This window comes from Pristis pectinata, chromosome 1 (genome assembly GCF_009764475.1).
Source record: "Pristis pectinata isolate sPriPec2 chromosome 1, sPriPec2.1.pri, whole genome shotgun sequence".
In the NCBI taxonomy this organism is placed as follows: domain Eukaryota; kingdom Metazoa; phylum Chordata; class Chondrichthyes; order Rhinopristiformes; family Pristidae; genus Pristis; species Pristis pectinata.
In genome coordinates, this window is record NC_067405.1 from 69,043,091 (window position 1) to 69,067,228 (window position 24,138).

Genomic DNA, 24,138 nt, shown 5'->3' on the forward strand with positions numbered 1-24,138 from the left:
CAAATGGACAGGTTGGACAGCACCTTCCAAATCCACGACCTCGACCAGCTGGAAGGACACGGGACCTAAAGCTTGGGAATACCACTGCCTGGAAGCAGCCCTCATCCTGACTTGAAGATATATCTCCGTTCCTTCACTGTCGCTGGGTCAAAATCCTGGAACTCCCTCCCTAACAGCTCAAAGACTGCAGTGATTCAAAGCAGCTCACCACCACCTTCTCAATGGCAGTTAGGGATGGTAATTAAATGCTGCCTCAGCCTGAGAAGCCCACATCCTTTAAATTCATAAAAAAAGTTTATGATCCTACAATTCTATGCCTAGCCTATAATGCCCCTTCACAGCTTCTATAAAGTTATATCTAATTTTCTCTTTGTTATAATGAATTAACAAAGTACATATTTAATAAACAAGAAGACAGCACACCCGACCACAGGGCCGCAATCCCTGGAGAGGAATTCTGGAAGTGTTTATCATTGATGTACTTGATGATGGTTGTCACAGCTACCATGGTTTCCTCACAGCAGGGCTGGATCTGATCCTCTGGGAGAACGAATTGATACGTCCCATTGTCTCGAAGCTCAAATGTGTAGGAAAAGTTGATCCCAAGATCAGCTGCCCAGTCGCGTGATGTACCAGCTGTGTAATCTAAAAGAGGGAATGTTTAGGCTGTTAGAGCGGTATTTTTCTTAGCTCCCAATCAAAGATGTCACAAAGGCATTTCCTCCCATCCCAGCCCCAGGACATTGATGCAGGAGTTCCTCAAAGCACCCAGTGCCCTACTCTGTGTCCAGCTGCTTCATCCTTCAAATTCAAGTTTATTATTGCCATAGGCATGCATACACAGGGTATAGATGCCATGAAAATTAGCTTTTTGCAGCAGCAGCACAGTACATTGCAACATGAGGTCAAACATAAGTTAACAAACTTAACTTAGCATAAATTATACATCACTTACTGTATGTGCACAAAATAAACATAAGGACACTAGTGCAAGATCAAGAAAGAGAAGATAAAATATATTCGGAGCTAGGGTTAAGGTCTTTCAGGTCGGTTCAAGAATCTGATGGCAGTGGGGAAGAAGCTGTTGTTGAACCTTGAGGTGTGAGTCTTCAGGCTCCTGTAACTCCTGCCTGGAGACTCACACTTCTGCTCTCCTGAAAAAAAAACAGAAAATGCTGGAAACACTCATCAGGCCAGCAGTGTCTGTGGAGAGAGGAACAGAATCAACGTTTCAGGCTGAAGACCCTTCGTCTGATTTAGACCTAAAACCTTAACTCTGTTTCTCTTTCCATTGTGAATGTAGTTTCCAGGTGTGAGTCTTGACTTCTTCCCATCTTCCTTTCTTCCCTTTTTTCTGGGACATGAAGCTACTGTAGTCCATCATTTCCATTCTGTCAAGGTTTACTTACAAAACATTTACTTGTGGATGCTGACTGACCTGCAGGCAATTTGAAAGAGATGTCCAGGAGGCCTCATTACCCTGCTCATTCCCCTTAGGCCCATCGTTGTATCTGTTTCAGGTCTGCAATTCAAGCAGCTTATGTGCTCATTAGTGTTTTATTTATTTTCACATCTTTGACTTTCTCTGGCCAGGGTTATTGGACATTTAGCTGTTATGGTCCAGTAATTCCATGCAGGGGGAATGTCTCAATCTTTTCCTCCATTATTTTATTTTTTCCTAATGCTTAATATTATTGTTATGGGTCGAACATCACATCAGGCTAAAACTCACTCTGCTTTGGTGGCCCCACACTGTACTGTTGGAGTTACAACATCTTACTTTATAATATTTTTATAGTACAACAGTCATAAAGTCCGACAGCATGGAGACAAGTCCTTAGCTCACCGAGTCCACACCAGCTATCAAACGCTCATCTACTTTCATCCTATATTAATCCCATTTTATTCTTCCCACATTCCCATCAGCTCTCCCCAGATTCTACCATTCACCTACACAAAACGATCAATTTCCAGTAGCCAATTAACCAAACCTACCAACTGATAGAATATTTTATCAATACCAGCAATAGTATCCAATTTCCACAAGAGTTTCCTTTATAGAATCACTTCAATTCAATCTGAAGTTTTTCTGCAAAGCAAAATGTTAAGGCATCCACTCTTAATTGTAGCAACCATATTATTGGAAAACATTTACAATTGAAATTTACAATTCACAATGGTCGACTTGTTCACATTTTCCCAAACTTAATGAAAGGTCATCAATCTGAAACATTAACTCTGTATCTCACTCCACATCTGTTGCGTGTCCCCAGTATCTTCTGTAAATAGTGCAACCTACAAAGAATCCACGAGGAAGGTCCCACTTTGTACTTGGTCCCATGTTTCTGCTCCAATGCAGTGGCTGCCTTTTCTGCAACTTGCACCTGGAAAATAACAGAGCAGTGATTCTCACTCTGGAGGACATTGCAGAAAAGAACTTCAGACATCAAAACACTCAGTGCATGTCATTTTACCATCTTAATGGAGTTCAAATTAACGGCAGTAATTATGGAATAAACTTCATCCTTTTACTGTCCTTTTGAGCATTAGAGACTTGTCCTCTTTAAATGGAGGTCTCGCTCTCTCTCGCCTTTAGATGCAATCTGCAGTACACATGCCATCCTTCTCCCAAAATCCCACCTCATTACACTGGGGGCTGCTAGTGCTGAGACTGTTGAGGGAAACTCAGTAACATTATAATGGTGGCCAAGGGTTGTGCACTTGGTGGACGAGCAGAGAATTACAATCCCTTGAGCAGGGCTGTGAAAATCTGGGGACCAGTTAAGAACAGTCTTTGGTCATCGGGGAAGAGGTGGGCAGGGGGGAGAGTGATTATGATCAGGAGAGGGAGGGGAAGGAGACAGCAGTCAGCTGGTTAAGAGACTTCCAGCCAGCAATGCATCACAGGGATTGAGAGTTGATTGACAGAGTGGTGTTGTGTGAGCTTTGCGCCAGCACAGGGAATGTTGGAAAAGTAATTGGAAATAGAACATGTTGCATTTCTGCAACGTCTTTCGTGACTGCAGGATGTCCCAAAGTACTTTGCAACCAAATTTATGCAGTTTTAACATTGCATTCATTATAGCAGCCATTTTGCGGACAGTAAGGTCTCACAAGCACTGATTAGATGTTGTTCATGGGACACTATTTCAATAGCGCTGGCGGAGATGGAGTCCATGCCAGACTACAGTGGTCCTATAGAGGATACCATGGGATCTTCCTGAGAGCCAGTGAGGTGGTGAAGCTGCAGCAATAATGAGTTTCCCCCACTTTCTGTCTGTTGAAGTGAAACAGGCCCTGATTTTGACCTGTGCTGGTGTGGCGTTTAATTATGGAGACAGGTGGGTGTTGTCTGTTCCTGGAAGGCCCCCAGTTTCATCCAATCCCTGGCCTTCTTTATGGAGCTACAGGAATCATTGCTTTGGACCCCAGCACAGGTGATGATGTCTCACCAGTTCCTCATGGTTGCTGCTTGTTGAGTTGGTGTACCCGTACGGGGTCAGGATCAGCTGACCGTAGGAGTGAATGGTCAGGTAGCACAGAATGTCAGGCGCATGGCGACGGAGAAAATCAGCAACCGCCTTGGTCTCAGGTTCAGACTCAGAGGCTGAACCACAGTAAATGATTGAGCAGCAGTTTCTTGAAGCCCCAATACCTGCAATGATAGAGAAGGATCACAGAATTAAAAGAAGGTGATGGCAAAGAGGTGTGCAGAGGGAGCACTCTCTGAGCTCTCCGCACCATTAAATTCTGCCTGTGCAGTGAGTCTCGGCTCGATACGTATGTAGGACAGGACAGCCAGCCGGAGGTGCACAATATTTTTCTTTCAGCCTGCCCAGGCAAGGTGAGGAGCGCAGACTATAAGGACATCATCAAGTTCATTGTCCTGTGCACAAATTCGGTGAGGTAGAGGTACAATGAAAAACTTGCTTTCAGCAGCATCGCAGGCGTGTGGGTACAGACAACACACAGAGTATAAATTATACATACAACTATACCACACAGTGAAAAAAAGACTGTGCAAAAGCAAGACTTTAGTACAAAAAAAAGAAAGACACAATCGAAGAATAGCCAATGGTAGAGCAAGTGGTAGTCTGCTGCTCCATTGCTGAGGTAGGGTTAGGGTCATGCATCAGAAATAAAAGCAGGAGTCGGCCATTCAGTAAGATCACAGCTCAGCTCTTACCTTAGTGCCACTTTCCTGCAATAACTCCACGTCCTTTGATATTTTTCAGAAGTCTATCAATGTCTAACTTGAATATACTCAGTGACTGAAGTTCCACAACCCTCTTGTATAGAGAATCCCTCTGATTCACTAACCTCTGGGTGAAGAAATTTCTACTCACTTCTGTCCTGAACCCTTTACTTTGAGGCCATGACCCATGGTTCCAGGCACCCAGCCAGGGAAAACATCTTCCTCCCATCTCCCCTCAGCTCCATGAGAACTATGTATATTTCAGTGCAGTTCTTTCACAATCTAAACTCCAGAGAGCATAAACCCAGTCTCTTAATCTCTCCATATAAAACAATCTGCTCATCTGCCGAGCCTTTGCTGCACTGCCTCTGTCACAAGTACATCCTTTATTCGCTAGGGAGATGGATCTGTGCACAACAATCCGGCTGTAGTCTCACCAGAGCCGATACAATTCCAATAAGGCATCTTCACTCCGATACTCAAATCCTCTTAAGTAAGGACCAGCATTAAATTTGCCTTCCTAAATCCTTGCTGTATCAGCCTGCTAACTTATAGGGATTTTGTGCAAGGTCCCTGTGAACACCAATGTCTTTCAATTTCTCACTATTTAAAAATATTCTGCTTTTCTATTTTTTTCCATTGAATTTCACCATCTTACATTTTTCCACATTATATTCCACCTTCCTTGCCCTTTCACTTAATCCGTCTTTCTCCCCTGAAGCCCTTCTGCACCCTCCCCACATCCCACACTGCGATCCAGCTTCATATCCTCAGCAAACTTGGATACGTTACGCTTGGTCCCTTCATCCAACTCATGTATATACAGTGTGAAGAGCTGGGGACCCGGCACCAACCCCTGTATCATCTCACTGCCTCTCAACCCATAGCTCCCCTCTGTTTCCTGACCTTAACCAATCCTGAATCCACACCAATGGCATGTGCTCTCATTTTGTTGAATCACCTCTTGTGTGGTACCTCATTGATTGGTTTTTCGATGTCCATCCACTAGTTACCCCTTTCCTGTTCTGCTGGCTGGAAGCTCAGATGAAGTTTGACTCAATCCATTGTAAATACAAATGGAATAAGGTGGCACTATTCCTACCCTGAGAACTGAACCGATGTGAACTCTTCATTTTTCTGCCAGTATGGACCTTCAGAATGAGATTTAAGAACTTTGTGCTAACTCCTATTCCAACCCACAGTTTATGTCCAAAGGAGGCTCCCTTACATTATATAACGTGAGACCCTTGTGACCCTACAGATGCTTGCTTAGCACCCACCAGCCTACTTACACACCGTTGACATAAGGTGGAGTGAAAGTTCTCTGTCCTAAAGTACTTTCAGTGCTTTGCAACCACCGGTTGTCCCAAAGCACCTTACAGCCAAAGAGGTAGTTACTTCTGTAATGTAGGAAATACAGCGACCATGTGCACAGCCAGCCCCCACCATCACTATGACAACGACTGGAGTAATCTTCATCTTTAGCGATAAAGAATGACAGGTAAATGTTGGCTGAAACAGTGGGAAAAACTCATTGGATTCTCTTCACAGTGGTATAATGGGAGTATTTATATTCATTTTAAAATTTGGCTTGGCAGCTCAACTGAAGGTGACACCCCCTAGTATACAGCACTCCCTCTATTCTGTACTGGAAAGTTGATCCAGAGATCAGGCTAAGTTTAAGCGCTCAAATATTTGGAATGTCTGGTTGAGTGGTGTCGCAACAACAACCTCACACTCAGCGTCAGCAAGAATAAGGAACTGATTGTGGACTCCAGGAAGGGGAAGTTGGGTGAACACCCACCAGTCCTCATTGAAGGGTCAGCGGTGGAAGGGGTGAGCAGCTTTAAGTTCCTGAGCATCAATATCTCGGAGGATCTATCCTGGGCCCAACACATTGATGCAATCACGAAGAAGGCATGCCAGCGGCTCTACTTCATTTGGGGTTTGAGGAGATTCGGTTTGTCATCAAAGACTCTTACAGATTTCTATAAATGTACGGTGGAGAGCATTCTGACTGGCTGCATCACAGCCTGGTATGGAGGCTCCAATGCACAGGATCGCAAGAGGCTGCAGAGGGTTGTAGACTCAGCCAGCTCCATCACAGGCACAACCCTCCCCACCATCAAGGACATCTTCAAGAAGGTGGCATCCATCATGGGATCCTCACCATCCAGGACATGCCTTCTTCTCGTTACTATCATCAGGAAGGAGGTACAGGAGCCTGAAGACCCATACTCAACGATTTAGGAACAGCTTCTTCCCCTCCATCGTCATAGCCAGGATCTCCCGGTGGTTAGCCATTTTAATTCCACTTCCCATTCCCACAATGACATGTCTGTCTGCAGCGTCCTCTCCTGCCAAGTTGAGGTTTGACACAGATTAGAGGAACATCACCTCGTATTCTGCCCTGGTAGTCTCCAACCTGATGGCATCAGCATCGATTTCTCTAACTTCCGGTAACCACTCCCTACTGTATCCCCTCCCTTTTGTTTTCCCTTATCCCTCTGGCCCCTTTACCCCTGCTCTTTCCCCTCCCCCTCCCTCATGACCTGCCCATCACCCACCCCTTCCTCCCTCTGGTTCCCCACCTCCTTCCCTTTATTCCATGGTCCACTGTCCTCTCCTGTCAGATTCCATCTTGTTCAGCCCTTTGCGTCTTCCACCCATCACCTCCCAGCTTCCCACATCATTCCCAATTCCCCCCCTCCTCCATCTACCTATATTCCCCCCTCTCACCTGGACTCACCTATCACCCACCAGCTGATGCTCCTCCCCCTCCCTCCATCCTTTTATTCTGGCTTCTGCCCTCTTCCTTTCCAATCCTAATGAAGGATCTTGGCCCGAAACGTCAACTGTTCATTTCCCTCCATAGATGCTGCCTGACCCGCTGAGTTCCTCCAGCATTTTGTGTGTGTAACACTACCTCATTATTCCTTTTTTTTCACATTTATTTATTTTTGTGATTTATCGATTTTATGTCTCGCACTGTACTGCTGCCACAAACCAACAAATTTCACGTCATATGTCAGTGATAATAAACCTGATTCTGACTTCAAGGCATAGCCTCAGAGGAAGAATATTGCCAACTGAGATAAGTTTGGCTCACGAGGCTCATGAAAAGTAAACTTAGTGGTCAGAGTCCTTTGAAATCTGATATTACAGCTGAACAACGTTGATGTGTTACCATGTCCATTTTAACGCTACGGTACCTGCTGGATACCATCAAGTCTGTTGATTATAAAGTGAGGCGGCTGCTCAGTGAACAACAGGAAAGTAATCAGAGACGCAACAAAACCAATTCACCATGGTGAACAGTGAATGGCGGTGCAAGGGTAAACCTCTGCCCATTCCTTCACTGCCCTTCTAACCCCTTGTGCCATCTCACCCCAAGCCTGCTGCACTGCCCCACACTGGGCCCTGTGCTTCCACTGTCACCACTGACCTCTGTAGAACTGGATGAGCAGACAAACTAGTGGACAGAGCGAAGGTCACTACAGGAAGACGGCTCTGGATAACACTGTGCACACACTGGCAGAAATATTGATGCAGACAGCTGCAGTGGGTGTACAAGAGACGATATGTTTGATCAGTTCAGGAATCTTTGATTGGTAGGAATACAATTGATAGGCAGCCGTCAATTATTTCTATCTTGTATTCCTACCAGTCAATGTGACCTTGTAAGTGCTAACTTGTAAATCAGGAGCGATGGGGAGGGTGAGGCAGTTCCTCTTACTGCTCCACTTTGCATCAAAGTTCCTGTTGAGATCGGTTCCAAAGCAGGTGCTGTTGGTGCACGGAGACATGGATTTTCTCCACAGACGGTCCTGGAGACGGAGACAGACATTGAACAGTTCCACAGGCACAGAAATGGTGACTTATACCTGCAGCATGTGACACAGAGTCTGGGATCGTACTTACTGTTGTCCAAGTGTAAATGTAGCCATCGATGTTCAAAACCGGTAGGACGTAGAAGTCAATGTTTTGGAGGAAGCGATCTGTTTTAGGGTCTGCAGTGTAGGTCTCTAATACCTGACACACACAACACAATAACGGGTTAGAGACAGTGACTGGAGATATTTGTTCAGTAGTTATTTAGGGAACTCACCCCGACCGTAACCACGTTGTACTTACCTTGTGGATACTTAACACTCACACTCAGTTTCAAAAGTCATTGCTGAGTACTGACACCATGATAAGCAAACTACCCTCTCAGGTGTAGATTATTGATCACCTCCATGGACTCTGTCTACACTTCCCACTACCTCGGTAAAGCAGCCAATATAATCAAAGACCCCACCCACCCCGGACATTCTCTCTTCTCCCCGCGCCCACTGAGCAGGATACAAAAGCCTAAAAGCACATACCACCAGGCACAAGGACAGCTTCTATCCTGGTGTTACAGACTATTGAATGGACCTCTTGTACGACAAGATGGACTCTTCACATCACAATCTACTCCATTATGGCCTTTCACCTTACTGTCTGCCTGCACTGCACTTTCTCTGTAACTGTAACATTATACTCTACATTCTGTTAGTGCTCTTACCTTGTACGACCTCAATGTACTGATGTGATGAAATGATCTGTATGGATGTCATGCAAAACAAAGTTTTCACCCTACCTCAGCAAATGAGACAATAATAAACCAATTTACCAGTCAAGTCTTGTTAATCCATCAGTCCCATCCCTATACACTGACTGGATACTGATCTCCAAGGGTGAAGAATTCACTCCTAGCATTACACTTAGCTCTAGGTTTTTTGAACTTCTTTCATTTACCTTTGTACTGGGTTTCCTCATTATGAAGAGCAGATAATTTACTGAACATAATTTGCACTGGTTTTGCTAATAATGATTTACCTTCTATTTCACAGGTGAATCTAGTGCACTGATTATTTCTCTCAGAGGAGCATCCTGATTACCCAACACAGTTTGGTCCAGTTTGAAACCTTAAGCACTCTACTTTCACAACCCTCATCAAGTTTCCAACCACCCCATAAAAAACTACTTCAATTAGTTGCCCCTACGTTCATCATTATTTTTTTCTCTGGCCAGCACCATCTCGACTGACCTCAGAGCCTGGGGGATTTCAATACTGAAATCCTTTGAGAAGTTTGTGACTGGAATGGTTCAAATATGCAGCCCCAGAGAAGAAATATTCACCTCCTTCACAAACCACTGGCAGAAAGCAGGAGAGATCCATTCCCTGGCATGAATTCCGCAATCCATCCAGATAATCTTCTTGGGCTTGTTGGACTTTCTGCTGATCTAGGAAAGAAGTAGAAAGGAAATGAAGAAGGTACCATTAGAGGGTGAAAGTTGTGTGTGTGCGTGTGTGTGAGCGTGCGTGTGTGTGTGTGTGCGCACACGAGTGTGTGTGTGTGTGTGTGTGTGTGCGTGTGTGTACATTCCTTAAGACTTGGAAGGCATGAAGACATGCAGCCTTTTTTGTGTGCATATGTTTAAGAACTGAGTGTGCCATGTGGCATGACCTTGATACATTTTTGTACCAGACACTGCAGTTTAGTTGGGAATTGCTGTCTACAATAAATGATGTTGGTTTTACGCCCCCCCCCACCCCTTCTGTCTAATCGCCTGTGCTTTCAGTAACACAAGGAAAACCACAGACATATTGTTGCTTGAGGAAGTTGCAGGAACCAATGTGAGGTGAAGGAGAATGGGGTTCTCTAAGCATTAACAGCAGGAGATGAACATGTCAAATACACTGGGGAGCTGAAGAACCATGAGCAGACTCAGCCATTAGACCTGCAGAAAGAATGGGTTAGAATACTCCAGAAGTGGAAAGACACCATCAATGTCCTGGGGAGGACAGGGGACAGAGCAAAACAGTAATACACAAGGAAAGGAAGGCAATATTATAAAAGATGACTTTAGGGCCACAAACTGCACAGAAGGTCTCAACAGGGAAATCCTGAAAGGATATTTTAACCTGAGATGTTAAAAAGCCACTTGAACAAGCAACCAGAAAAATTGATTGTCAAACAAGTGATCACTGGCAAAAAGATATACAAAATTTGGAGATGTAGTGAACTGTGAGGAGGATGGTGATATGCGCAGATGAATGAAATCTAACGCTGTGAAATGTGAAATGTTACATTTTGCTAGGGAGAATAAGAAGAACCGATATAGAGAGCACAGTTCCCAAAGGGAGGCGTGACAGAGGCATCGGTAGTACTTGTGCACCAATCAGCAGAAGGACATGCAGGAACATGAATTGGAGGATGGTTTCTTTGATGCAGCTGTCACTGGACAGGCATCAGAGCCCCATGTCCAATGGCCCACGCTTGCAGCAACATGAAGACACCCACAGACACTAACGACATGGAATGTCACCTTCATTTCCCTGCACAGGCAGAGACGACTGTTTGTGGTGAAGGTGTGCATGTTCCAGCTGAAGCTTTCAGGTTTAATGCAGTCGATTTGTACTGTCTCAGTGGCATCTCAGGGGCCATCAGCATTTGTATCACATGATTTCGCAAGGACAAGTAGTGACTTAATAGTTTTGGTTGAAGCATTTCTCACTGCACATCACTCTTCTTCTCAGGCAGTCTCTGAGATGGTTTGTTTCCATTCTGTTTTTTTTATTTCTGGTGAAGCCAATGGTCGTACCTTCCAAAACCCAAGTATTCTCCAGTGGTATATAATGGACCTTCTATCCATACTTTACTGTGGCCTGTGTTAACATGAATCATAGGACCAAAACATGAAGATTTCCTTTTGCTTATTGGTGGGGAGGTGGGCAGTCTAGGACCTAATATTTTTAATCTTTTGGAATCTCAGTCTGAACAACTTATTATCATGTAAAAGAGACCTTAATTGTAAAATGTTTAAAAACAGATAGGGCTATTTTAAATGTTCCAATATGTCCTAATATAATTGCTGCAATAGAACAGTGTTGTAAAGATTGTGAACATTAGGATAAAGGCTGTAAAGCAAATAAGGTTAAGAAGCAAAACTAAGTCAAAAATAATATTAACTGCAAAGAATGTGGTGAAACAGAAATATGTTTAAGCTTGGAGTATGTGAACATCAGGGCAGTAATTTAGACTGTGGTGTTGAAAGCAGGTGAATTGCCTCACACAGAACAAGGACATTAAATCTGGCAGGAACATGCCACCGAAGTATGGTGGCAGCACATGGATTAAGGGATCGAGAAAACAAAGGAGGGACTGAAACATCCAAAGGGCCATGTCACTGAAGTAAGCATTGTTTGTGACAGAATTCAACAACCGTTGTGTGAGGGTCCCATTCAAGGAGCAGCTGAGTCCACGAGAGAGTAAGCAAGGATGAGAAGGAATGGTCCATCTGCAAGAGAGACTGGTTGGGTAATAAATGAAACATAACATGAAATTTAGCAAGACAGCTCTGCAAACTGGTAGTTAGCGGGTAACCAAAGAGAAAAAGTATGTAAAATATGGGGTCAGAGAGAGAGGAAGAGAGAGTGTGCAGGCAACAGAAGACAGCAGGAGGCAATGGGAACTGCTCCATGATCACTGAGGACAGGTTCCCTTTCAAGGGGGAGACTGTGACCATTGTCTTTATTAAGTATTGCTTCTTCATAATTCATGCAATATACATAATAAATCTGTTGTACTTATAACCAGTATAACTATACCCATGCATATCTCTTGAGCTAATTTATATTAACATTTTGAAAGTAAAACAAACTACAGAATGGTAAATTGGCAGAGAATAATCCACATTTTCAGTAATACAAACTGCAGAAGATTCTTATTCCTTCGGTTTGAGTGTCCGATTGGTGGAGGACCTCAGTAGGACTTGTTGGGGTGAAGCTGACAGTGGGAGCTAATGACAGAACAAGTAATGAGGAGTCAGACCAACAGACACTGGGTACCTTCAGGTAGTACATGGGCCGATTCTGGTAGGTTACACCCAGCAGATGCTGCGTCACCAAGTCCTTGTGGTTTTCCTTTATTTGCTCCATCCAGGAATAGATCTAGTAGTTTGAGAGAAAAACTGTGAAGTGTGTTTTTGAAAACTAAATGTGAAGACATCGAGTTCTTTCTGTTTCTTGTCTGAGTCTCACCTCTGCCATTGGGTGATACTTGGTGTAGCTGTGTGCTCCATTGCTACGAGGCAGTTTACGGACTCTCTGAAACTGATGGTCCAGGTGGTCTTGAACGTTTTCTGTTAAAACCCTGTTGAACCAGAGGAGGACGTGTTGGTGCAGTGTGGAACATGAAAGAAAGGATTTAGTCCAGACCAGGATCAAGTATGGAAAGAGTGAGGCTAGATCTGGAGAGGTTTGGATGGAACAGAGCTGACAGTTGACACTGAAGTGAAGGACGTATAGATTCAGTCCTGTAGGAACATCCAGTGGTATCCATGATGTCGATGCTGTTCTCCATCTCCAGAACCTGATTCAGGGGACAGTGAAAGGAGATGGACACTTCCTGTCTCCTGCCCTGCAGGACACATTGTACCCGGGCCACCTCTGTCCGATAGTGCAGGATGGTGTTTGACCCAACGCCCATCCTGGAAACAATATCAAACATCAGAGGGACTCCAGTGATTTGCTCTTGAGAAATGGGCACTGGGAACTGGGGAGTGAACGGTACTGGTTGGGGAGTTGCAGTGAGAACTTGCCCCGATTGCAGAAGTGTTAGTGTCTGCCCAGGCACAGTGCCACAGGGCCAACATCTGACAAACATTTGACCACTTGCACCTACTTGTATTGAAGGGCCCGTTCCTCCAGTTCACCTCGAACTGTGCCAACTGATGATGCTGGGATTCGAGCGTCAACCTCAACCCAAGGGTGAATTCCCTCTGGTGACTGAGGCCTCCATAAATCAACCTGAACAAAGTAACAGAACATCAGCAAACTCGATAACAAATCAATTCAAACTCTTCAGTTATCTTTAATCATAAAGAATTAACTTTTTAATCTGAACATAATTTTCTTGAAGTCATTCCAAATATCTTCCAAGAACCTTGAGCTATAAGACACATTTCAAAGTGCAAGAAAGTGCCACAAGCAGAAACAAAAACACTAACACCCTTACCTTTTCTCCATTATACGTGACTATTGGAAAAGGTTAGGCATTTGGAGCTCCATCACTACAATGGGCTGAAGCGTCTCTGTCTGTGCTTCACTCTTCACTTTTAACGACTTCGTCCTTTCTTTAATTTTATTTGTTTTTCATTGTACCTTCCTCCAACCAAGATCACCGATGATAGCAGTTTCCATTTGCCAATTGTGCCTCTGTGTCTGGGCCAATTGTAAACATGTCACTGGCCAGGGGAAGCACCGGAGGCTCAGCTTTGTATGGTGCTGAGCGGAGACGAGAGCACTTTATCCGGGCTGGCACTTCGGTGCAGGACAGAGGGAGTGCTGCATCATCACAGGTGTCATCTCTTGGGTGAGAAGTTAAACCAGCCCCAGTCTGCCCTCCGAAGAGGGAAACAAAGAACCTTTGTCAGTATTTGATGGTGCACATGGTCGCTCTCCTCAGGGTCCTGGTCAACGTTTATCCCACCATCACTGACGTGGACAGCCACATGGCTGTAAATAAATCTGTGACACAAGCAATGGCAGGGCCCAGTACCAGACCACGAGGGTGAGATGACAACTGTAATTGACCAATGACAAAGGATAAGGCTGCATCAACTGGACTGCACCAGTTACTACACCAAATGTACTGGAGTAGGTAATGAGTCTTCTGATCCCTGAGCAGGTCCCGTGTGCCCAACCCATGGACCCTCAGCAAAGATGTAGCCGCTCTACACCCATCAGTTTCCTTTGATTATTGTCAATCAGGACCCCCTCCTCATTTCAGAACCCACCTTCTCTTGCTCCACCAGTATTTTCAGAAACTTCACTTGCTTGGAATCCACAGGGAAGATCCGGAGAACCTGGTCCCTGAAACGAGAGAGGCTTCGTTTCACAATTCCAATTTCTCCTTGTATCCGACAGCATTACAGCAATTTGTAATAATATCTGAAACACTGGAAATACTCAACGGATCAGACAGCACCTGCAGAAAAAAGTGGTGTTAACATTTCAGACTGATGGCTTTTTAAAGTCGAATTCGAGCTTATTGTCATATACATGTAAAATGAAAAACTTGCAGCAGCATCACAGGCACATAGCATCGGATAAGCAGCAGTCACAAGAATAAACCATAAATTAAGCATAAATTATACATAATGTTTACAAGAAAGAACACAATTAGAACAAAGCTCATCAAGCTCGATAAGGTTTTTGATAAGATATTTACCAAAGTTCACTTTGACACCAAATATTTTTCCCGAGAATAACCCAGGCACCAACTTATTCCACATTAATTCTGACTGAAACTCCACCCTTCCCAGCTCAGGTCCGCGATTACGAACTGATGAAAGGTCATCAACGTGAAATGTTAACTTTGTTCTTCTCTCTCCACAGCTGCTGCCTAACCTGCTAAAAAAATTCCCTGCATTTACTAGTTTTATTTCAGATTTCCAGCATTTTCACATTTATTGCTTTTCCATTTACATTCAATCTTTGAGGTAGTAAAATGTCTCCTGCTATTTCATGTCCCCTGGTATTTCACAAGAAAGATATCAAACTAAATTTGACACTGGGTCACATTAGAAGATATTGAGGCCAATGAGCAAGGGCTTGGCTGGAGATTTCAAGGATTACTTTAATGAATGGAGAAGGACAGCAAAGTGCGGAGGCTAAGGGAACTAATTGCAAAGCCTAATGACCAGACAGCTGAAATACAGTCTCCAATGTTGGAGCAATTAATTGGGACTCACAGCTGAGCAGAACTGAAGGAACTCAAGGGGTCATAGGACCAGAAGGTATTACAGGGACATGGCAAAGGAGGGAGTTGAAACAAAGGAGCCAATATGGACCCTCTCTGTGTTACAAACACCCTACTTATAGACATCCTGTACATATGAACAAGTTCCCATAAATATTATTAAGTTCAAACAAGAACCAGTCTTGAAACAAAAACCTGTTTACCTGTAACCACCCTGCAGTAATCAGAAGATGTTTTCTCTCAAGAACATAAGCTGCCAGTTTCACTGTGGAAGGCCACAAGAGAGTTGCTCTGGAAATTGGCAAGCAATCGTTTTTATTGATACTAGTACAATGATACTCTATTAAACAATGTAGCAGCCACTGGTACTTAAAGCCCATCAAAACCACTCACTGAGGGTGGCACATCCTGATTCTGTACCATTGGAACTGGGCAGGAAGACACAATAAATAAATGTTCATGTTAATTGACCCTCATCAACACCATTCATTCCAATACTTGTGCAGGTATGATTACCGTACTGAGTGATGTTGTGCATTTCCCGACTTCAGGACAAATTGACTTACAGGTATCTGTAAAGTGGAACCTGGTCATAACCAGGGAATGGCAAGTGGTATAGGCGAGTGAACACAACTGTGATGGGATCCAGTAGGAGTTCGGACGCTGCAGGTGAGTGTGAGGCTTACTCAAGTCTACAAATGGTGGAAAATAGAAGAACCGGAGTATTGAAATTTCTCATCCTATATTTACTTGAAAACCTGTCCAGTGTGTGTGTCCCTGCTACCTCCTTCCTCTGCCAGTTCATGTCGAGAGAGAAGATGTTTCACGGCCTCTTTTGATTCAGCCAACCGGAAGTGTGTGATGGGAGCCAGTTGTGAATGTTCCTCACACTTCAACACTCTTCCCTTTGTTAGGGCTTTTGCTTCTGCATCATGTCTTCCCAAAGTGACAGAGCCATTTGATCAGGAGTTGAGTGTTGGAGATCAAACGATCTTACAATAGTCAGTATTATTATTCTGACTAAATCCCCTGATTCCTGCTCCATAACACACAAAACCATCGACTTTACGCCAGAAGAGTTATGACACCAAGGAAATTTTCACTTGTGATGCACCTCTGCTGATTGGTGTCCAATAGCCCAAACTACTGGGCAGAGCTGACACTTGTTAATGGGTTTGTGCATGTCAGTGGATTACTAAAACGATAAATCAGTGTTTGAAATGCAGCTGTTGCTGTTATGTAGAGAACCCACTGTGGACGAGAATCAATTCGAAAGAGGCTGAAGTTCAGCTGCATAGCAGGAGACAGGGAAATTGGTTGGCTTTATCATTGATCCACCAAATTTCCTACCTGTGCCTTCAACTAATGGTGTCTGTGGAAGAATCCCTCCACTGGCAAAACAAACAAACAAGCAATACATTGTATTTTTGGTGATAGTGAGGAAATCTGACTGTATCTGTTCTAACCACCTGAAGGGCAGACAAGACTTTGGTGAAACATCCAGATTTACGAGAATGTTGCTAAGACTCAAGGGGCTGGGTTATAGGGAGAGGCTGGGCAGGCTAAGACTTTATTCCTTGGTAAGTTGGAGACTGAGAGGTGACCTTATGGGGGTGTATAAAATCATGAGGGACATAGATAGGGTGAATGCACCTTTTCCCAGGGAAAGGGAACCAAAAACTAAGGGCATAGGATTAAGTTAATGGGGGAACGATTTAAAAAGAATCTGAGGGCCAACTTCTTCGTGCAGAGTGTTGTGTGTGTATGGAACGAGCTGCCAGAGAAAGCGGTTGAGGCAAGTACAATCAACATTTAAAAGACATTTGGATATGTACATGGATAGAAAGGGTTTGGAGGGATATGGGTCAAATGCGAGCAAATGGAATTTGCTTAAGTGGGCACCTTGGACAGGTTGCGCCAAAGACAAGGAACTCTATGATGTTTTTTAAAGTTATCTCCACCCTTTACTAGTCATCAAATTCTTTGCTAAAATAACAAGAACATTTTATTTACTTACCCACTGTATTGAGTCTTGAAGCTGTTCGTGAACAAGGGAAATATTCCCAAAATTGAGACACATCTCAGCCACCACTTCATGTCATCAGTGAACATATTCCACTGGCAGCTTGTGAAACAGTCACAAAGAGCATTGGCAACTGTGAGCTGAGCAGAGCATGTGCAGATAATTCTAGCTCTAGGCGTGGCCACGTTCCTATCTCTGAGCTCTCAGTTATAAATAACGATAATGAAAGAATACAATGTGTTTGGATGTATGGAGTGGGGTAAGCACCCTTATTCTCTTGACAGGAGGGAGCAAAGGAGGTTGATACGGATTGTGAAAGTGTTTGAAGAATGTATTGGAGAAACTGCTTCTACTTCATCCGATGCCAAAGGGCACAGCTTTAAAATAATTAACAAATAGAGAATGGGATGATCAACACCTACTGGGCACATGTCAGGAGTGTGCTGGAATGTTCTCTGTAGCTCCAACAACTCTCACAAAGCTCAACACCATCAAGGACAAAGCAATCTGCTTGTCTGACACCCTATCCACAATCCTAAACATTCATCCTGTCCCCCATTGGTGCACCACGGCTACAGTGTCCGCCAGCTACAAAATACACACACCTTCCTGACTCGGAAATACATTTACAGCACTTCATCTTTGCTGGGTCTAAATCCCAAAACTCTCTGCCCAACAGCACTTCACTGGAAGGACTACAGTGGTTCAAGAAGGCAGATCACCAAAAAATGATGGAAATAGGGATGGAACGCCCACTGGAGTCGGAGTTGCTGAACTTCTTCAAACAAGAGATGGTGCTGTTGCTGGTAAGATTGAGATAATTGCTATGTTATGTTAATCAGTTCAAATTAACCCCATAGACTACCCACCTGAGGATTCACACAGATTAATTTTTAATTGGTTTTTGTGCTTTTCTTTTTTTTTGCCTCTCCCAGGATCTCAGGCGGCTCCAGCTGGGAAACAGGTTATGTTCACATTATGGGGCATAAACCAGTCTGTCCCCGTCTGACGTTGGTTGCACGTTTTTGTGAGTGGGTAGAAAAACACGCACTTAAACGTTTAACCATTAACTTTGAAATGAAAGAACATTTTTCCACCACACAGCATTGAAGGATATCAGAAACTTTATTGTAAAGGTATAAGTGCAACCTGATGAAAGAGCATTTAATTGCATCGTAATTTAACAGCCACGTGAATGTATTTATTTCTGTCAATGTGGGCACTTTACTGAAGTTTCCAACCATTTGCATGAAGTAAATCCCACTTGTATCTCTTCCAGTGATATGGATGGAAGACATCAGTTCTTGTGATTTGAAACAAAAACAGCAAATGCTGGAAACACTCAGTGGGTCAGGCAGCGTCTGTGGAGAGAGAAACACTTGATGCTTCAGGTCTGAGACCCTCTGTCAGACTGAGAAAGAGTGAAAATAGGTTAGCGTTCAGTAGCCGAGAAGGTGGGAAAGGGATGGGTCGGACAAGGGGAGCATCTCTGATAGGGTGAGACTAAATGAGTTAATGTAACACTTAGAGCAGCAGTTAGAACTAGATGAAGCTTCTTTGGCTGAGTAATGTGTTGTTAATAGTGAGTCTGTGGGACATGCCCCACAGGCTGGACTATACTGAGAGAAAAAGAAAAACTGAGCCAAAACAATGACGGGCAGAAATGGCCAGTTCTGAAACCGAGGGAAAGAAAAGGTGAAGTCCTAGGATTTGGTACCAAGTCCAGAGGCTGCAAAGTGCCCCAACTGAGATGAGGTGTTGTCTCTCCAGCTTCTGTATGGCCGTGTAACAGTGCAGGAGGCTGCAGACAGGGAAGTTACAGTGGGAGTGGGACTGGGAATTAAAGTGGCAGTGTCCAGAAGCTCAGAGTCCGTCCTGCAGACTAAGGACAGGTGCCCCACAAAGCGACCACCCAGTCCGCATTCGGTTTCTCACTGTAGAGGAAACCACAAAGTGAACACCAAATGCAGTCACCAGATTGGGAGGAGTGAAGGTGAACCACAGCTTCAGCTGGAAAGGTGTTTTGTGTCCCGGGATGGTGAGAAGGGAAGAGGTGAAGAGACATCTCCTGAGATTGCTCGGAAGGTGCAGTAAGACAGGGAGTGATTGATTGAAATGGGAGAGTGACCAGGGAGCTACGAAGGGGTCAATCCTTTGAAATGCTGAAAGGGGAGGGGAATATGTATCGGGTGGGGTGGAATCTCATTAGAGCTGTTGGTTCAACCCCTGGGATGGTCATTCCTGTGATTTATTTTGAGCTTCACTGATGTTTAAGGTAATATATCTCCAAAGACTGAGTCTAGAGAGACAGGGGATGTTGGGCCAAATCATGCCTTCATGTAGTCAGTAGATCAGTCAGGAAGTGACCACCAAACGTTCCATGCCCAGGATGTCTCAGAAACACAGCTGCCCGAAAGGTTCTGGGACATTTCACTTTGAAGCCCACCAACCGGAATCATCACCAGCTCCAGCCGTGGGGCACTGGTGCAGGGAGAGAGCCCAGAGTTTGACACCAGGAAGGGTTGGTATAAGAATGGTGATCCATCCATTTGAACAGGTTCTCCAAACTCACAGAACAAGTTCTTGCGTAATTGCTTCTGGATTTGCATTCTGCACTCTGTTATTGCTTTTCCCTTGTACTACCTCGATGTACTGATGTGATGAAATGATCTGTGTGGATGGCATGGAAAACAACATTTTCACTGTACTTCAGTACATGTGACAGTAATAAACCAATTTACCAATTTAATTGACCATTTATTTTAAAATAATAAAAAATCATTACAAGTTAATGTTTTAATTACACTTCTCGTTACTTTAAGTTTTTCTTTAAAATTATGTTTATCTATTTGAATACTTTTTAAATTCCTCCTGCCCAGCAAAGGGTCAGTGCGTCCGGGCCCACGTCCACAAGGGGGTCCGGGGGGACTGCGAGGGTATGCTCACACTTTGCATGGGGAATGCTGGCTGCTTTGTGGTAATCAACCAATCCTTGTGCCAATCATTGAGGGCAGTGACTTGCCACAGGCCCTTCTCATTGGTTCATGCAATAGAGGGGACGGTTTGACAGCCCATCATGTGGCAGAGCATCTCTTCTTTTCCACCCAACTTTCCCTTTCTCGGGAGCCATTCAAATGTTTCCTCACCAGTTCCCTCTTAAACACTGCCTCCAGGTGATGCCTTCCAGATTCCACCACACTCTGCATAAAAATGCATCTCCTCCTATCATTACCAATTCTCTCCTCCTTTAATTTATACCTGCCACCTCTGGTCCTCCACCCTTCCATCAGGGACAATCTTTCACTAACCCTTCATTATTTACATCGTTCTATCAGATCTCCATCTGTGTCCAGTCCTGGTCAAGCATTACCTGAAGGTTTTGGAGGCTTTGGAGAGGATGCAGAAGAGGTTCATCAGGATTCTGCCTGGATTGGAGAGTATTAGCAATAATGAGCTTGTTTTCGCTGTAATGTAGGAAGCGGAGGTGCGACCTGATGGAAGTATATAAAATCATGAGAAGCATAGATACGGTTCACGGTCAGTGTTTTTCCCACGGCGGAAATGTCAAGTAGTAGAGGGCATAGGTTTAAGGTGAGAGGGGGAATGTTTGAAGGAGATTTCTATTGCAAGGATGGTGGTAGGTGCCTGGAATGTGCAGCCAGGGGAAATGATAGAAGGAGATACAAGAGCAACGTTAAAGAAGATTTTAGACAGCCATTGAGCCAGGTGTCTCGTAGCAAAGCGGGTGGACGTTGGCCAGAAAACTGAAAACAGCTGGAGTTCCAGTTAGTCCCACTGATCAAAATTACATAGAGGTGTTACAACGGCATCAGTGCTGGGACAACTATAGAGACTCAGATTCAAAGATCGGAAATACAGCTTTAAAATTTACCTACAGTTTAAAGTAGGAAAGTGAAGTTACAGCGGAGGAGGATTGTGACGCAACACAAGGAGGCAACAATGAACATGCAGAATCAGTGTGTTACTGGAAAATATTTTTCTTATATAGATGTGTGGCTTGTGGTTGGAAAAATAAGGAGATCATCTTACTGGGAAAGGGAAAGGAGGTTTCCAGGAATACAGATGTACTGGTCATGGATTTGATGGGATAATCATCAAGAAGATTTCCACATCAGCAAGACTGGAATTGGGGGCCGTAGAGTAGTCACCGATAATTCCAAAAGGGAATTCTGAAGGAGCAGCTTTAGTGGGAGTGGTTTCAGTGTGGGCACATCATCTTCGAGGGGAGTAGGACAGTCCCACAAGAGGAAGGGAACAGAGTGACGTGTGCAGCCGAGGCTGTACTGTACGCCTCCATGAACCAAGTAGACTGAATGGCCTATTTCTGTGCTGCAGATACTTTGTAATTCTTTGCATTTGTCTGCTTTTGGTCCACCGAGCTATCTTTGCTGTCAGTTTTCTAGGGATTCAAGGTTCTTGCTGTGTTATTATGTAGTTATAATAAAGAACTACAGTTTCCAGCAGGTAAAGCAAGGGGTCACATGGGGGAACAGGAAGTGGCTGCAAAGGGGGGGGGGGGGGGGGAAAGCCAGCCAGCCTGTCTGTTGTAAGTCTGTGCGGTCTGTTGTTGTAGTTTTAATAAATGTTCAGATGTTAAACCCACGCCAAGTTTGTCTTGTGATGAAGAACAAACATAACATGGAGTCAGAAGTTGGTGTGAGGTCTGAACAAGGAAAGTAAATGTGCAATTGAGAAAGAGACTCAGTGAGTAGAAAAGAAAAGCTGTAAAAAGACGGAGAAAAAGCCGGCCAGTGTGGCGAAGGAGCACATTGTTCCTGCAGTTCAGCAGTCACCAGATTTGCCAAGAGAGATTCAGGTGAGAGGCCGAGAGTTCCCGTTATGGATAAGCTAAGTCCAATCTAACCGATAATTGGAAATCTAACCGATAATTGGAAACGCTTCAAACAGCGATTCAACATATATTTAGATGCTAGCGGAGTGGGAAGGAATGATGAAAAATTAAAAGTATCTATTTTTCTGCACATGATTGGCGAAGATGCTTTGGACATCTATAACAGCTTTCAAATTGAAGAGGCAGCTTTTGAGTTGGGCACCTTAATAGAAAAAATTGAGGAGTATTTTATCCCAAGTAAAAACATCACATTTGAGAGATATAAATTCTTTTCCTGTGACCAGAAACAAGGTGCTAGCTTCAACCAATACGTAGCTGAGCTTCACACACTGAGTAAGTCTTGTGAATTTGGAGATTTGAGAAGCTCACTAGTTAAAGACAGAATAGTTTGTGGAATTCCAGATAATGGACTCAGAGAAAGACTGTTGCGTGAAAAAGATTTGACCCTGGAAAAGGCGGTGAATATGTGTAGGTCAGCAGAAACCACACGAGCACTAGCTGAGGAGCTGTACAGAGCAGACACAACAGTACATGCTGTGAAAACAGAGAAGCAGCTCCCAAGCTATTTCCGAAAGCAACAGCAAATCAAAGAGGAAGGCTCAAACAGCAAGTGCAGCAGGTGTGGAGGTAAACACATTCCAAAGATGTGCCCTGCTTATGGGAAGTCCTGCAACAGCTGTGGGAAGAAGAATCACTTTGCAAGGTGCTGCAAAGCTGGGGCTAACAAGAGAAAGGTGCACACAGTTGATGAGAAAATGGAGGAATTCTTTGTGGATTCTGTACAGACTGTGGCTGCTGGTAAAACAGAATGGATTGTTCCAGTAACTGTGAATGAGACAGTAATTCCATTCAAGCTTGACACCGGAGCTCAGGTGAATCTGTTATCCATGGATGATTATAAGACTCTCACAGTAAAGAGTAAGATTTACCCTGTGAAGTTAAAAGTGACAGGCTACACTGGAGAGAAAGTTCCAGTAAAAGAGGGCTGTATGGTGACCTTTAAGCACAAAAGGCAGCACTTAAGATCACAGCTACTGACTGTAGAAAAGAGAGTGCAGCCAATATTAGGTCTGAGTGCATGTGAAAAGCTCAACCTAGTGAAAAGAGTTTTCATAGTAGCTTCACATACCAAAGATGACCACACAACACTCATGGAAGAGTATGCAGATGTCTTTGAGGGGCTCGGATGCTTACCTGGTGTACACAAAATTCACATAGATGAGGCAGTGGCTCCTGTTGTCCATGCATGCAGGAAAGTTCCGTTTCAACTTAGAGATAAACTTAAACAAGAACTAGAACGCATGGAACGAATGAATGTCATACAGAAAATTGAAGAACCAACAGATTGGGTGAGTTTACTGGTCATTGTGCAAAAGAAAAATGGAGCATTGCGGATATGTCTAGACCCAAGAGATCTCAATAAAGCTATCAAGAGAGAGCATTTTAAATTGCCAACACAGGAGGAGATCATGTCCCGGTTTTCAGGTGCCAAGTGGTTTAGCAAGCTCGATGCATCGTCTGGATTTTGGCAGATGAAGCTTGATGAGGCAAGTTCGAGACTGTGTACTTTTAACACACCATAGGGAAGATATTGCTATCTACAGCTGCCATATGGGATCCTGTCCGCACCAGAAGTCTACCATAAAACCATCCACAAGATTTTTGAGGGCATACCTGGTGTTGAGACCATGATGGATGACATCATCGTCTGGGGGTCCACCAAGGAGGAACACGATACTCGACTGAGACAAGTGCTTGATGTGACAAGGGATGTCAATTTGAAATTAAATAAAGAGAAATGTGAGTTTGGGGTGAAGACACTGACCTTCATAGGAGATGTCATATCTGACGAGGGAGTGAAGCCTGACCCAAGAAAGACGTCAGCCACTAAAAACATGGAGAGGCCTCAAAACAAAGAGGAGGTGAGACATTTCTTAGGGATGGTGACTTACCTGGCTAAGTTCAAAAATCTTCCTGCCAGGTACAGCACAGGTTTGGTCTGGGTGGATCACCTGTCCCAGAGCAGATTTGACCCTGTTGGCGATGGCCTAGGACAGGATCTTATAATCCACATTCAACAGTGAGACAGGTCTGCAATTTCTGATGTCCGCCATCTCCCCCTTCTGCTTGTAGATGAGGGTAATGGTGCCCTTCCTCATGGATTCTGACCTGCTGTCAGACAGGAGCATAGCGTTGTACACCTTCCGCATGTCCGGGCCCGTCCAGTCCCACAGAGCCGAGTACAACTCCGCCG

General features: G+C 44.2%; 1 protein-coding gene across 1 annotated transcript in view; it reads right to left on the reverse strand.

Moving 5' to 3' along the window:
- The window catches only part of LOC127567552 (carboxypeptidase O-like), an 83,411-nt gene that overhangs the window by 53,889 nt on the left and 5,384 nt on the right, over positions 1 to 24,138 (reverse strand). The window contains exons 3-11 of the mRNA XM_052010612.1: positions 13,501 to 13,571; positions 12,267 to 12,301; positions 12,075 to 12,176; positions 9,362 to 9,466; positions 8,117 to 8,227; positions 7,932 to 8,022; positions 3,453 to 3,655; positions 2,300 to 2,384; positions 429 to 645 (exon numbers count right to left, since the gene is read on the reverse strand). Coding sequence (XP_051866572.1) covers positions 429 to 645; positions 2,300 to 2,384; positions 3,453 to 3,655; positions 7,932 to 8,022; positions 8,117 to 8,227; positions 9,362 to 9,466; positions 12,075 to 12,176; positions 12,267 to 12,301; positions 13,501 to 13,571 — 1,020 coding nt within the window. The remainder of the gene's footprint in view (positions 1 to 428; positions 646 to 2,299; positions 2,385 to 3,452; positions 3,656 to 7,931; positions 8,023 to 8,116; positions 8,228 to 9,361; positions 9,467 to 12,074; positions 12,177 to 12,266; positions 12,302 to 13,500; positions 13,572 to 24,138) is intronic.